This window comes from Candoia aspera, chromosome 13 (assembly GCF_035149785.1).
Source record: "Candoia aspera isolate rCanAsp1 chromosome 13, rCanAsp1.hap2, whole genome shotgun sequence".
NCBI lineage: Eukaryota > Metazoa > Chordata > Lepidosauria > Squamata > Boidae > Candoia > Candoia aspera.
This window is the reverse complement of record NC_086165.1, coordinates 9,781,219-9,796,796: the sequence shown is the minus strand read 5'-3', so window position 1 is coordinate 9,796,796 and position 15,578 is coordinate 9,781,219. Positions and strand designations below refer to the sequence as shown.

General features: G+C 40.4%; 1 protein-coding gene across 1 annotated transcript in view; it reads left to right on the top strand.

Moving 5' to 3' along the window:
* Positions 1-15,578, top strand: part of CEP152 (centrosomal protein 152) — a 40,369-nt gene that overhangs the window by 21,414 nt on the left and 3,377 nt on the right. The window contains exons 13-22 of the mRNA XM_063314038.1: positions 1,458-1,565; positions 2,519-2,649; positions 4,440-4,565; positions 4,670-4,805; positions 7,355-7,534; positions 8,323-8,568; positions 9,133-9,264; positions 10,726-11,367; positions 13,578-13,752; positions 14,946-15,125. Of these exons, the coding sequence (XP_063170108.1) occupies positions 1,458-1,565; positions 2,519-2,649; positions 4,440-4,565; positions 4,670-4,805; positions 7,355-7,534; positions 8,323-8,568; positions 9,133-9,264; positions 10,726-11,367; positions 13,578-13,752; positions 14,946-15,125 (2,056 nt within the window). The remainder of the gene's footprint in view (positions 1-1,457; positions 1,566-2,518; positions 2,650-4,439; positions 4,566-4,669; positions 4,806-7,354; positions 7,535-8,322; positions 8,569-9,132; positions 9,265-10,725; positions 11,368-13,577; positions 13,753-14,945; positions 15,126-15,578) is intronic.

Below are 15,578 nucleotides of genomic sequence, written 5' to 3'. Positions count from 1 at the left end.
ATTTATTTAATGTAATAATGTTTTTCTTGTTACAGTTTCATAGCTTAGTTATGACTGATCTTGTCTTAGCTTTCCCTAGTGATAGCTTTGATCAAATTACAAGTTTCACCACAACTTTGGAATGCATTGGGTGGACAACTTGTTTTGATAAGGAATAGACAAGAAATACCGCTGGTGAATTGTGAATTAGTACTTGAAGGACAGGATGTCAGCTGCTAGGAGAGTATGGGAGGAAGCAGCCCTTTGTAGCTGCTGCTGCTGAAATCCCTCAAGAAAGGACTGGAAAACCTGAAGCCTTCCAGATGTTGCTGATTTTCAGTCTCCAGAAAGCTCTCACTGTTGGCCTTGATGAATGGGGCTGCTGAGAATTTCTGTTGAGCCACAGGTTGCTAACATCTGAGTAGAAGACCTCAGAAACATTAGTGGTTGAACAAATTTGTTTGTTGCTTTGTTTGCTTAGAAAAAAGTGATCTTGTAAGTAACTGCTTGTTTTATAATACTGTCAGAAATCTGGTAGAAGGAGACAGTTTTTTACCCCGAACTTAGAAAGTACATTGAGAGAAAGCAGCCTTATAGTGGAGAATTTAGATAGCGGTAGAAAGAAAAAGAAGAAATAATGACAATGGATTAAAAAGATATAATTGAAGTAGCAGACACTCAACCTATCATGTAAGGAATAAACATTCCATTTCTTCTTGAGAAATTTTCTTTGAACATTAGAGAACACTTAAGACATCTCGTTAAAACATTATGTATTGACCTTTTCCTTGTAACTCTTCATTCTTGGCAAAGATGCATTCTTTTGTACCAGACAGCTATGATCTATATGTGATGTCCTTACTTACATAACAGAGTTACTTAGTGCTGCAGCTTGGGTGACTGGCCCAGTTGGGTGGAATAGCTAGTGTATGGTACAGCTGACTACACTTGAATGGGCACTGTGGTCCAAACTCTACCCATGATGTAAAAGCGTATTTACATAGAGGTGAAAGTCAGGTCAGCTGTAGAGACCCTTATTTGCCTTTTGTACTGTTGGTCCATTTTTGAATCTGGGGAGAAATGTAGTCAATGTTGCCTACCCATTTTTAGGCTCCATCGTATCCTGTTTGCTGCGTTTCTATTGTTCCTTTCTCTGTTGCAACAGGTACAGGACAGGGACTTAGAGCAGATTCTTGGATAGCAAGATGCAAAATTGTACTATCATGCTGCACGGTCCTCTGCCAACATTGTCCTGCTCCACTGAATACCCATTTTCTTGTGCACCAGATAATTAAAGAGACATGTGTTTAACACAGCCTAATGCTATCCATCTTTACTGAGAAGTAACTCCTACAAATTGGAAGGGGACAGTACATATTTACTTGGATATGGTCTGAGTTGTATAAAATGCCTTTTGTGGAGAATGCTATTTCAACTAACAACTAACAAGTATTTTCTGAATTTATATTTTATATTAGACCAGAGGGAAAAACATGGAGAGTCCATCTGATACCAGAGAGTATAGCTCTTCTGACGAAATGCTGAGGCTCAAAAAAGAAAACCAAGTATTGCAAGAGGAGATTGAGGTGCTTTTTTCACGTCTTATGTTTTTCCTAACTCAGGATAAAGTACCAATAGTATCTGATTGGATAAAATATTTCCATGCTGTGACCTGATTTGTGTGGGAAGATAAAATGAGAGCACCCGTCTTATAAAATCAGATGAGCCTGCTTAAGGTTAATTAATTTTCTACAAGCTGTAGAACAACAGGTGGACATTATGCGCACAACATCTTCAGCTTTGATAAAAACTCACAGAAAGCAGCAGTTCACAAAGATAGGCTCCAAGTGTCCCTCTCATGAAAATGGTAGAATCTGCTATACACAGAAATACCTGCTTGTAGAAAGGCATCTGTAACGGTCTTTACCCAAAGTGATATTGTACCAAATGTTGGGTAGGCATGTAGCTGGAAATCCAGGGAGCTAACCCCCAGTTCATCTGGGGCCACAATTTGGGAAAGGCTGATTTACATTATTTTGAACGTTACAGGAGGAAAGCCCCTCCTGCAACATAGCCTATGGTAGCAAAAAGTCAGGAGTCTGGAGCACCTCTTCTGACTAACACATTTTATTAAAAGGCATGAGCTTTCTCTACTGCCGAGGAGGGTCATTTTTGTGCACCACGTCTAGAATGAATGGAAACTTGTTTTAAGAAGCATTTCACACAAGCCCAAAAGAAAAATGCATTTCATAAGAATTGTTTTTACAATCGCTTAATTTCTCCATTGCAGTTTTTGTTTTGTTTTTTACATCTATGGCACAGATAGGAATTTTGTGAAGTCTTCTGTCCCATCCCCAGGGTCTGACACTGTTACTCCCAATGCGTGATGTTTAAAGCCACGGCAGATTAATAGTTTGAACGCCAGACCATATTAACACCACGCAAGCTGCCAAGAATAGTCTTGATTGCAGCAGCTTGGAAATGCGTTTGGAATAAATAAAACACACGGTTATGTTTAACACTCTTTCTCTTTTGTCAGAGCCACAATGCACGTATCCAGGAACTTCTGGAAAACAAGGAACAGCTAAAAAATGCAAATCAAGACCTGTGTAGTCAAATGAGGCAGATGATTCAGCACTCTGATCGGGATAAGCAGGAAGCCCTCAACAGGTGACTGGGGAGGGAAGGTTGAAGTCAACGTATAGTGGCCTCTGTTGATCTTAAGTATCACCTTCTGTTTTTCTGTGTAGAGGCGATGTCATGAGTAAGGATGGCCAGCAGGGGGCTCCCATCCAGACTGTCAAGCGCATGCGTAGCACTGAGGAATTGGGCAGCCACTCAAAGAGACACAGATCGGGACCGCCTTAACCTTTGGGGTTTATATGTCTGGGTTTTCCCACGCTTCTTCAGTTTGTTAGGATTCCTGTTAAGTACTATCAATAAACATTAGAGACCAGTTCCTTGTCTCAGCGTGTTTCCTGGCTGTTAGGACAGGCGATAAGGTAAATGATGATGACAACATTCTTTGTGGCTTAGGACCTTCTGTATTGGTAGTGTTTTGTAGGTGTATCCAGAAGGGGTAAGAACATTTTCCATCCATCTTCCTTCAGTGCATCTTTTATGCTTGACAGTTCTAGGAGATGTCTCTAAGTTCTGGCCCTGACCAACTCCTTAATGCAGTGATGAGTATGAATCGAATTTGGAAAAACAAGGATGTCAGCCTGACAGCTAAGTGTAGACTGGTCCTCACTATCATGTTCCCCATAACTACGTATGGCTGTGAAAGTTGGACGAGGAAAAAGTTGGATAGAAGGAAAATGGATTTGTTTGAACTATGGTGTTGGAGGAGGCTCTTGCGCATCCCTTGGACTGCAAAGATGACAAATAAAGAAGTGTTGAAGCACATAAATCCGGTCATGTCACTAGAAGGAAAAATAACAAAACTTAGACTTGGTTATTTTGGTCATGTCATGAGATCAACGTTGTTAGAGAAAGACGTTATACTTGGAACGGTCAGTGGCAAAAGCCGCCGCCGCCAAAGAATGTGCTGGTTGGAGGTAATCAAAGCAGACACAGGCCAAAATATAAAGCAACTGGAAGAAGCTATACAAGATCGGAAATCACGGAGAGAGCTGGCTGATGGAATCGCCAAGGGTCGGATACGACTGAATGGATCATTCGATTCGATTTGAAATACTTAATGGAAGTCTACCGTTTTAGCACCAGAAGCAATGCCTAGAGCGCCAGCAGAGGAAGACAAAAAGTGGTTGGTTTAGGCTGGCCATTTCCCTTCTGGGAAGAAATGAGCCAGCTGATCTCTCACCAGGCTTTGTGACTGTTTTACGCAGCGCTTTTTTGACCAAGTTGCTCAGATTCACTAAAGTCTTAACTCGTCGTGGGTGAGGAGCTAGAACTCCTTTTGGTCCGTTGACTCCAAGGAAGTGGATAGTTGTTCTAATCACTAAGATCATGTTGCACTTGGGTCACAGCCTCTTCAATGGTGCCAATAGGGTTCTGGGTGCAAATTCAAAGTGCCTATAAAGCAGTCTGTGGCTAAGATGGTTGCTGGGCCGCCTCCTCCAGCTGGAATCATCCTGTCCACTATGTTTTTCCTGAGAAGAAACTCTTGGTGATTCCTCACTGTCCTTAGTTAATAGGCGCTGAGGTTAGAATCATTGTTTCTGTGTCATGGCCCTGGTATTGTAGAACAGTTTCCCCCAGAAATTAGACTGGACCCATCTAATTGCTTTCTGAACGCTGGTAGAGCAGGAACTTCTGGAGAGCTTTCGGTGGCTGACTGGGCAACAGTGTCTTTGTCATAATGCAATTATCTTTTACAGACCATGTCCTTCAAATTTGGATGGGTAAGAGTGGCTGGTGAAGCTTCATTCATACTGTCCTAGGCACTGGGCTTACAATGTTTTTACAAGCAAGAAATTAAGCTTTTCCCTCTCCTCCAGGTGTGAAAGAACGTATCGGCAGCATTACGAGGACACCAAGAAAAAGCTCCTTGAGTCTGCAGGAAAACATGCTGCAGATAAAGAAAAACTCGTCCATACTTACGAAGAGAATATTACTCAGTTAAAGTACGAGTATATTTGAATAGTTAAACTAAAATATCTGAAATAGGTTTTCCTCTGTATGCTTCATGTCCTGACATCTTCTTTCACGTCATGTGCTTTTTCCCCAGGATGGACATCGATGACCTGAATAAAGAGTTGGTTGTGGTGAAAGAATGTTACCTGGCCGTCTGCCGGGAGAAGGATGAGCAGGCAGCCATCCTGAAAGCAGCATTTGAACAAGAGCAGAAGCAGGAGGAGGAAAAGGTAGATGCCCGAGTAGCCTTAGTTTATTGCAGAGAGAACGGCTGCAAAAGAGCACTGCTAAATGATGGTCCTAAGCAAAGACAAATTTTGTTGGCAATCTGAACTAATAAGTTGCCTAAACTGGGGGCAGACTAAATATAGCACTGTAGTTAAATGGTTTTAGATAGGTCATAGAATCACAAAGCTCTCTCCATGGGCATTTTTAGTTCTGATATTCCTAATAGTCATCCAAAACCATACATCTCCTCTGAAAACTACTTCAGTGCAGCTTTGTTGTTGTTAAAGAGAAGTACAGGTAGTCCTCGACTTATGATCATTTGTTTAGTGACCGTCCGAAGTCATGACGGCACTGGAAAAAGTGATTTATGACTGGTCCTTGCACTTACAACCGTCACAGCATTCCCCGCGGTCACATGATCAAAATTTGGGTGCTAGACTACCAGCATGTATTCACTTAATGACTGTGGTGATTCACTTAACGACCGCTGCAAAAATGTCATAAAATCAGATGTGGTCACGCGGTGCTTCGCTTAACAACCACACCGCTTAACAGCAAATTTTCCAGTCTCTGTTGTGGTCGTAAGTCGAGGACTCCCTGTAACTTGAGTTGAAATAGACATGACCATATAATATACTGCTTGCTGTATGTTTAGATATCTGAGAACTTGTGTGATTTATATCACCATTTTCTCTTTACTTTATCCTATGGAAACCTTGGGTGCTTAGGATTGTGACATCATGTACAGCTGTTCCTCTCAGTTGTGCTCATACTATATTAAGGTTTGCACATCAGCCCTATAAGCTGACATTTTTAAATTTTGTGGCTCTAAGTTTTATTGTGGTCAGTAGTGCTTCTGTAAGCACTGAACCTCTCTTTTTTATCTGAGAATGCTATTCTTCAGAAATTTAAATGTAAGATGCTTTTTGTACATATTAGACTTGAGAGATAGCAGTGTATTTTTTGCCCTTACCCTTTTATGAAAAAAAAATATTGGAATGAAACTATTTGATTTGTACTCTTTGGATGCCAGAGCATGGTTCGTTCTTCTTGCCTTCTGGCTAAAGTTAATTCTGTTGCCTATAGGTTTAGCCCCATTAATATTTAGAGATCGTTTTAAGTCAACTTGGCTAAAAAAATGCTGTAGACAAAATTAAATTGTTGGGCTTCTCTATGGAAAGTCTGTGCTCATTAGGATTTGATAATGCTAGAACTGCCCTGAAACAATGAATCTGGGATATAGATCTCCAAACAAATTTAAGTAAGGTGCTACACCCCAATATCTGTCATTTTCTTCCGGAAGGGTTCGTTCCAGCTTCTTATCTATCATCTATCAGAATTTTGAAGTTTCATAAAGCTTTCACTTTAGCCAGGCTGGACGCGCTGCCCTCAGCAGTCCTTTTTGGACGTTTCAAGGGTACCCCTATGCACCTTTGGCTATGTCCATGTGGTGACGGCTCAAGAGAAACTCTAAGCCAGATGTTGTTATATTGTTCCTTATGTAAGGACTCTAGACAGATCCTTATATATCCATTATTGAAGAAATTTCCAGGCAGGGAGAGTGACTTCCATCTAATGTTAATTCTTTCAGACAAGGATCCAAAACTATCCTCCCAGGTTGCCCAGTTTTGTGCTACCATCTGCACAATATGCCACACCATCACTTAGAGTTTGAATTTCTTAACATAGTATTTTTCAACTCATTTTAGTATATTCATTCTTAATTAATTTTGGATTGTAGTATATTGATTGCTTTTGTTTATTTATATTTGTGTGTGTAGGTATTAATGTAAGATTGTTACTATTGTATAGTTGTATTGTGTCTGGCCTTAGGGCTGTAATAAATTTGATTTGATTTGATTTGATTTGATACTAACGAATAAAACAACAAACAAGAAAGTAGCTCCTTTTGCCAGAAATGAAACTTTAGCAGAGGTGGATTTATAATGGAGGAAATGTGGGCATGATGAACAAGTTAGGGGCAGCAAAATGGACACAGGAGAATAAAAAGCTGATAGGCTAGGGCAAAGACTTCAAGGGAAAGATGGGTTATGTGGAGCGATACGTGACAATTTCCAGGTGCTGCAAGGGGGAAGGTAGGGAACTATTTAATGCGATTAATAGTGAATCTTGTGTGAGTTTACGCAGAAGCAAGTAGTGTTTAGTGGGCTTTCTCCCTGGTTGGTGGGACATGGGATTAATTCCTAGAACGTATGAGCTACGTCAAGAGATAAATACTTTCGGTAAAAGGTACTACTGTAACGTAACTATATGTAATATGACAGATTGCATGATGTCTTACCATTTAAATGAGTCAGTAGTGAAATCAAATAGTCCTGTGTTTGGTGGGCTTTCTCCCTAATTAGTAGGATATACGATTACTGCCCCAAACACTTCAACAAAACAAAAGAAATGCTTTGAGTAAGAGGTAGTACTTTAACATAATCGCATGCAGTAAGATGGACTGTATGATCTCTTCCCTTTTTACAACTTTAACAAACATTGTCTCTTATCTGAATGATGCCCTAAAATCTATTCTTAACATTAACAGTTACTGGAGGAAAAGGAAGATTCTTTGAACAGACTAAGAAATGAATTAGAAGAAACATACAAGAATTCCATGGAACTAATGAAGAACCAGTGGCAGAAGGAAAAAGAAGCCAACATGAGGCAGTGTATTGAAGATGAAGTGGCAATTGCCAAAAGCATTTGGGAGAAAGAACAGAAAGAGGTGTGCTAATGTACAAGTGAGACCCTCCAACATAGTAGTTTCAGAGAGACTGGGTGAGCGGGAGTAAGAAGGAATTCACCTGGATCTCGAAGATCTTGTTCCTGGGTCTTAAAAGCATACCAGTAAACATCTTTTTCAGGGCACAGATAATTCCTCAGGAAGCTGTGGAATCTTTGATATTTACTTTTTTTTTGGTGATATCGGAAAAATTCTTAATCCCTTCACTGTGCAAGTTCAACACCAAGCCCCTACAGGTAGTCCTCGCTTAACAACCACAACTGGGACAGAATTTCGGTTGCTAAGCAAAGTGGTCATTAAGTGAATCTGACCCAATTTTACGACCTTTTTGCAGCGGTTGTTAAGTGAATCACCATGGGTGTTAAGTGAACCACATGGGTGTTAAGTGAATCGTGTGGTTCCCTATTGATTTTGCCTGCCAGAAACCAGCCGGGAAGGTTGAAGATGGTGATCTCATGACCATGGGATGCTGCAATGGTCATAAATGCAAACTGGTTGCCAAGCACCCAAATTGTGATCACGTGAGTGCTCAGATGCTGCAACGGTCATAAGTGTGAGGACTGGTCGTAAGTCAATTTTTTTTCCAGCACTGTTGTAAGTTCGAACTGTCACTAAACAAATGGTTGTTAAGCGAACACTACCTGTATTCTTTCTGCTTCTTAGAAAAAGACAAAGAAACGAAGCCCTGGTTTTATTTAGAATTTTTTCCCCACAGGGATTTTCTGTATGAAATTTACGTTTTGTTTAGCACAGTCTTCTGTTCCCTCTAGGCCCAGGAGCAGGTTTTTCAGGAAGTTGAAAAAGAGTGGCAGCAAAGACTGGCTCAGGCTTTGGCAGACGCCAAGAGAGCTGTGGTGGAACTCAAAGATCACGGCAGCCAAACGGATGACACGCTGCGCCAAGTGATCGTGGAGGCGGTAGAGGAGCAAACGTCGTTATTTCGGGAGGCTCTGAAAGCGAAGGAAAAGTCACTGAGAGAGCATGAAGCAAAGTATCACGAGAACATTGCCACTCAGGTGACCGGCGGATTTGTGGCTTTATTTTTATGGGGTTCAAGATAAAACCAAAACGTGCGCAAGGTGAATCAGCATGATACGCATTTGCTTGATATCACGTAAATAGTTGCTTTAGGATTAAATCTAGGAAATGACTAATACGTACTTTCAATAATATACTTTTTTTTTAAAGTTCTGTGTTTCGAGGTCAGTCTGAATATTTGCACATTAATTCTCACATTTAGAATGAAAAATAGAGCAACAAGTCTGTTCTCTAGCCTTTTGAGGTTTGATACTGCAATCCTGGCCCCACTAAAACTGTAAATCCCTTTGGGTTTGTTATTCACTATCTAAATCAGTGTTTCTCAACCTCGGCAGCTTTCAGGCGTGTGGACAAGGCTGGCTGGGGAATTCTGGGAGTTGAAGTCCACACGTCTGAAAGTTGCCGAGGTTGTGAAACACTGATCTAAATCAAAGCAACAAAACTACAGGTGTATTATTAATTGAAACTGCCCTGAAACCAGATTTCTTTGTTTTTTTATGGCTGAAATGGCTCTCTTCTTGACCTTTGCTTCCTATTTGTAGGTGGAATTAGCTCTGACCAAAGCGCGTGCCTTATGGCTGCAAGAACTTACTAATCTTGAGGAATATAAAAATCATTTGAAGGTAGCCAAAGGAAAGTGGGAAAAAGAATCGGAAATCAGCACAGCAGAACAGGTAGCGGAGAACAGACCAATCGGGGACAAGTGACAAAATGCACACAACATTCTTACAACAATTTTGTATTTTGCTACATTGGCCTTAAATTTGAAAAACTGCAAAATTCAGTTGATTAGATCAGAAAAAATGCCTAAATATCTAATGGCTTCCCAAAGAGACAGATATTGAGATACAGAGAGCCAGTGTGATCTAGTGGTTAAGGTGCTGGGCTAGAAACCAGGAGTCTGTGAGTTCTAGTCCTGCCTGAGGCATGAAAGCCAGCTGGGCGACCTTGGGCCAGTCCCTTTCTTGCAGCCCAGCTCACCTCACAGGGCTGTTCTTGTGGGGAAAATAGGGTGAGGAAGGAGTATTTGGTATGTTCACCGCCTTGAGTTATTTATAAAAAATAATAAAGACAGGCTATAAAATAAATAAAAAATAAATTGGAGCCTATAATGGCACAGCTAGCTTGTGTGTGTATATCTGTCTTTCATCCTCTAAACTATGTGGTTTTGCTCTCCCCAATCATTTCTAAATTTGAGGGTCATTCTGATAGATTTTATTTTATTTCATTTTCAGTGATGCTGACTCTACACTCACACACCAGGTGGCCAAATATTTTTATCAAGTTATACAATTGCGCAAAACTTTTTATTTGATATGTTGTTTTACTGTTTTATTCTTTTCTTTTTTTCCTGATAATGAATTGTGGGACTAAACCATTTCTCTTCTTCTGTTGTAAAAAGTCTGGTCAAAGACCATAATAAAGGTATTTGAAATTAAAATTAAAATTATGCAGTTTTTAAAATGAGTTTGGTCAAGTTTAGCTTGCCTTATGTAATTTCTGAGATTTTAAGGGGCCCTTGGAAAGGGTATTTCTCAAGTAACCTTAACTAGTGTAGGTGTAAAGCTGTGCAGTTTGCTAATAGCTATTTGATTTAGAGAGTCCTTCATCCTTGCCTTCACTTCTGCAGCCATATCCTTTCCCCTACGCCTGTGTTGAAAGTACCAACTTTAGATTTGCTTCTAACTATGCCTGGGGTTTAACACTCAACTATGGAAACACCATGAGAGCCAGTTTGGTGTAGTGGTTAAGGCAACGGGCTAGAAACCGGGAGACTGTGAGTTCTAGTCCCGCCTTAGGCACAAAGCCAGCTGGGTGACCTTGGGCCAGTCCCTCTCTCTCAGCCCTAGGAAGGAGGCAATGGCAAACCACTTCTGAAAAACCTTGCCAAGAAAACTGCAGGGACTTGTCCAGGCAGTCTCCTAGAATTGGACACAATAAAACGGATTTTAAAAAAAGATAACACCAGTACTAGCCATTGTGATCACAACTGAAATAGGCTGGAGGAGAGAAGAGAGGAGTCTGGATCTCCTGGACATCTGCCCTCCTATGTCAGTCTCAAACTGAGTTATACCTGCCCCATAAATCTGTTAAATAAAGGCGTTACTGACAGACTCTTCTGCCTCCCTCTTTAGGTATCAGCTGTTGAAGAGAAATGGAAGAGACAACTTGAGAACAGTGATAAAGCTCAGATAAGAATCAAAGAGCTTGAAGAGAAAGTCCTGTCCCTTAGAAGGGAGCTGGAGCTGAAACAAGATGAAGTCCCCTCCCTTGTTAAAGCAGAGCTTGCAAAAGCTCACACTCAGTGCAACAAAGAAAAGCAAGAGGAGATTCTCAGGATGCAAGACCAAAATGAAAAAGCGTATCACGCCTTTTTACATGATCAGAAAGTTAAAATCAGTGAGATGTTTGCAAAGGCCAAAGAAGACTTTGAAAATCAAAAGAAAGAATTGTTGGATCAAAAAGAGGCAGAGCTGAAGATGTGCCTTGTCAGAAAGCAGCAAGAATGGGCTGTTCAGGAAGCCAAGAGGCTTCAAAATGAAATTCATCAGTATGAGGACAGGATTCTTGTTCAGGTGGAACTTCTCTTAGATGACCTACACAAGGATTTGGTCCAGTGTGCAGACTATGAGCATACTTGGCAAGCAAAGTGGAACGTGTCTCCTCCCGTTCAAATCAATCTCCAGTTCAAAGACAAACTGATGTTTTGTTTGCAGAAAGCATATAGAAGCACGGTCAATGCCATTCTTGAAAAAGCAAAGAAAAAGTGGAACAAGGTAACCTTAATGTGGCCTTAAATAGCCTGTATTTTGATTTTATACTTCACTTATGCTCAGTGGTTATTTTCCACTTTTATTTTCCTTCTCAGCAGAGCAGAGCTAGGAATTAAGGGGGATGGTGGGCGTATGGAAGTGAGAAGAATACTGATAGGTAGAATATCAACATAATACAAATAGAGATTTAAAGCAGAAGAATCTGTTTATTTTTGCCATGCAGATTTTGAGAGAAAACGTTAAATCAAATGATTTCTCTGAGCCTAAAGAAAATAATTTGGTGTTGTGTTATAGATGTAAGCTCATTATTCCATCTTTCCTCATGCCTCAGAGGAACCAAGAGCGCACCATTGAGCAGCTGATGAATTGCAACAAGTTCTAGTCTCTCTGCTGAAAGATTGATGCTCCTGATGTCATTGAGTTCTGCTCATTGTCCTTGCATTCTACCACCACCCCCTTTATAGTTGCAAGGAAGGTTCCACTTCTGATATGTCGCAACTGAATATATTCTCAACTTAGTCCTGAGCTGCTCTCTGCCTCTGAGAAAGAAAACGGACAGTGTAGTTATTAAGTTTGCCCTGTGTCAGATGCATATATCTCACCACTGTGCCTTATTGGGAAGAAACCTAGCTGCTTCTTCGGTCTGAATGTGGTAAGCAGGTAGGATTTGGCAAAAGCAGGGAGGGATCAACTTGAGCACCACCTTCCCTTAGATTTTTCTAGGAATGAGGAATCTGAAGTACGTTGATTCATTGCAGGCTAACGTTTTAAGAGCGAGTTGCTCTTAGCCTCATTTTCCTCAGTTGTCTTTTACTATTTCAGCAGTTAGTAGTTCCTCTGAACCTTTGGCTCTCCGTCTGTAAAGGGAGGGACATTTTGGAAAGCTGTTAAAATGAGGGTTCTCTGAAATACGTCAAAGCATGGTAATAAAAGAAAGAAACTTTTCATCCCCTCAAATAAATATAAATTCATCTTCGTAAATACGATCATAAAAACTACAGTAAAGAAGGGTTTAAGATGATCGTTTTGTTAGATAAATTTACTGGATTCATTTAGGTAGTTTTCTGTTTGGTGAGCAAGGTGCTGAACTTCCTTAGCTCATTCCTTCCCTTCAGATCTTCAGTGAACAGATGAAATAAAGTGATGGTGAAATAAAACTACTAATTAAGATTATTATGGTTTTTTAAAATTACCTTTTATCTCAATAGGTTACTATACTTTCCTGAATGTGAATCTCATTAAACTCAGTGGGCTGACTTCTGACTAGGCGTGTATAGAATTGCACTGAAAGCATCGCAAAACGTCACACGCACCCCATGGTCACATGATCACATTTTGGGCACTTGGCAGCCAGCTTACATTTACAACCAATTGCAGCATCCCGCAGTCACTTGATCGCATTTTGCAATGTTTTTTGCCGTTTTCCAGCAAAAATCACCCATTGGGGAAACTGGATTCACTTAATGACCGTGGTGATTTGCTTAATGACCATCGTAAAAATGTTCATAAAATTGTGTCAGGTCACGTGGTGACTTGACTTACAACTGCAACAACTTATGATGGAAATTGTGGTCGTTAGGTCGAGGACTATGTATATCAAAACAGATAGTACATATAGTGACCAATCAGTGTGAATACTGTTTATGTACTCTATGAAGTGATACCATGCAGTCCATTGAGTCTGCGCATTGGAGATCTAAGTCCAAATTCCTATACCTTCATAGAACTTGTTGAGTGTCCTTATTTTCTCCTGGTTTGTTGTTGTTAGTAGTAGTAGTAATAGTTGTAAGCTTCGTGTGGTGCAGAAGTGGTAGGCAACAGTATTGCAACCGAAACTATCCCCACAACACGGGTTCGATCCCAGCGGAAGCTGGATTCTCTCTCAGGTAGCGGGCTCAGGTCGACTCAGCCTTCCATCCTCCCGAGGTCAGTAAAATGAGTACCCAGCTTGCTGGGGAAGGTGACGGCTGGGGAAGGCAATGGCAAACCACCCCACTATAGTCTGCCAAGAAAACGTCGCAAAAGTGGCGTCCCCCTAAAGGGTCAGACATGACTCGGTGCTTGCACAGGGGACCTTTCACCACACAATAGTAGTTGAAAATGGTAAGATGAAACTGACCTGATTTTTTCTTAGAATTCAAGTTTGATTTGAACACTTGGTTTTGAATTGCTGTCTGTTCTTTTAAAATTTCCATCTTTGTCGTCCTCGTTAGAAACACGAAAATTTGAGCTCTGATTTCAAAGATCCTGATGACTCTTGCATGCAGAATGGTGAAGGAGAGCCTGGGGACAAAGCCAGGCATTCCATGTATGACGTTGGGCAGCAAGTAGAACTGCAGCGGATATTAAGAAAACATCCACCTTTACAGGAGACCGAAATAGATTTGGGTATTGCATCGCATTACGTCAGTTTCCTCATTTTAATTTTGGTTTAGCTGATTCTATTTTATCTGACATAAATTCACTTTTTCACAGTAGAAACTGGTTATACTAGCCAAAAGAGAGAGTTTAGAGAATAGAGAGTTGCACAGATATTAAAATATACTTTGGAGATAATGTTACTGAGTTACAGAGTTACAGCTGGTTAAGTCTATGAATATGAATCAGTCTGCTAGACTCTGGATGACATCTTCAAAAAAAAAAAAAACCTAGATTGCTCCTTCATTAAGTTCTGAGCTTGTGGTCCTGGGAAATTATTCTTCTGTTTTCTGATGGTATCAGTGAATGCTAAACTTCAGAATATCCTCTCCACTTCTGTGGTTTTCCAAAGGCTGTATAAATGTACTAAAGCTTGAGACTTTGTACACAGTGGAGTCCTTGGTGTTCTCTGAGCTTTGTTGTTTTCTTGCAGATGTTTCATTGCCAGACAAGGCAACCTATTCTCTTTGATTGGTACTTTGTACACAGTAAACCTAGAATTACAGACCCTGTAACTGGGACTCCTTGAGAATGGTACAGGTAGTCTTCATTTAGCAACCACAATTGGGACCAGAATTTCAGTTGCTGAGCGAAGCGGTCATAATGTGAATCCAACCTGATTTTACAACCTTCTTTGCAGCAGTCATTAAGTGAATCACTGCAGGCATTAAGCAAACCATGTGGTCGTTAAGTGAATCACGTGGTTCCCATTGATTTTGCTTGCCAGAAGCCAGCGGGGAAAGTCAAAATTGGCGGTCATGTGACCACAGGATGCTGTGACAGTCATAAATGCGGACCAGTTGCCAAGCGCCCAAATTGTGATCATGTGACCGCGGGGACACTGATAGTCATTAGTGTGAAGACTAGTCATAAGTTGTTTTTTCCAGCTCTGCTGTAAATCTGAACTGTCACTAAACAAATGGTTGTTAAGCAAAGACTACCTGTAGTTCAAATTCACTGCTAACTCTTCATTGTTAGGAAGTGAACACCAAAGGTAGATGGTCGGGGTAGCTAATGAAACCATGCAACTTCCACAGAAGTTTCTTTTAAAACAACAACTAAGATATCCGCAATAGCTAAACCTGACGGTAGGATTTATCTTTTCTCTTTGGTCGCTTGATCGGCCAAAAGTGACCTGTAACTTTTCATGTTGATTGATGCAGATTCTAAATGTAGGAAAAGAAATATGTTGTCGCAAGAAGAGATTTGTTGGGAATATTATCGACAGCGGCTGGAAAAAAAAGAAAAAGAATGTCAGGATTTGAAAAAGAAACTTGACAAAGCTTGCAAGCATCTCCAGCTTGCTGTGAAGGAACAAAAAACAAAGTCTGAACAAGCCCAAGGTCTGTAACTTTTGCTTGTTGATGTTGAATTACAGCTGGAGTCTGGCCCTGGTGATGGAGCGAAATCTGTTTAACAGGAAGAGCTGGTTCACATGGGCATGCGGTTAACTTGATTCTTTGTTTGATAACAGTTGAATAGGTAAAAAGAGAAACCCTGTTATCCTTATATAGCTTAAGATTTCTGAAAATACATGTGTGATATGAACATTATCCCTTATTCTTATATGCACAAAATAATAACTTGACATTGCGATGATCAAACAAGATATTGGCATGTAAAGTAGTCTTCCGTTGCACTTGATGGAGAAGTTTAAAGCTTTGTGGTTAATTTGACCTGATGCTTGTATTATAAAAAGTAATTATATCATTTGCAGTTAGGATTTCAATGGATTTGTTAAGTAGCTTTTATAATGATAACTGCCTATCGTTCCCCCAGCATTTCAATTACTCTTT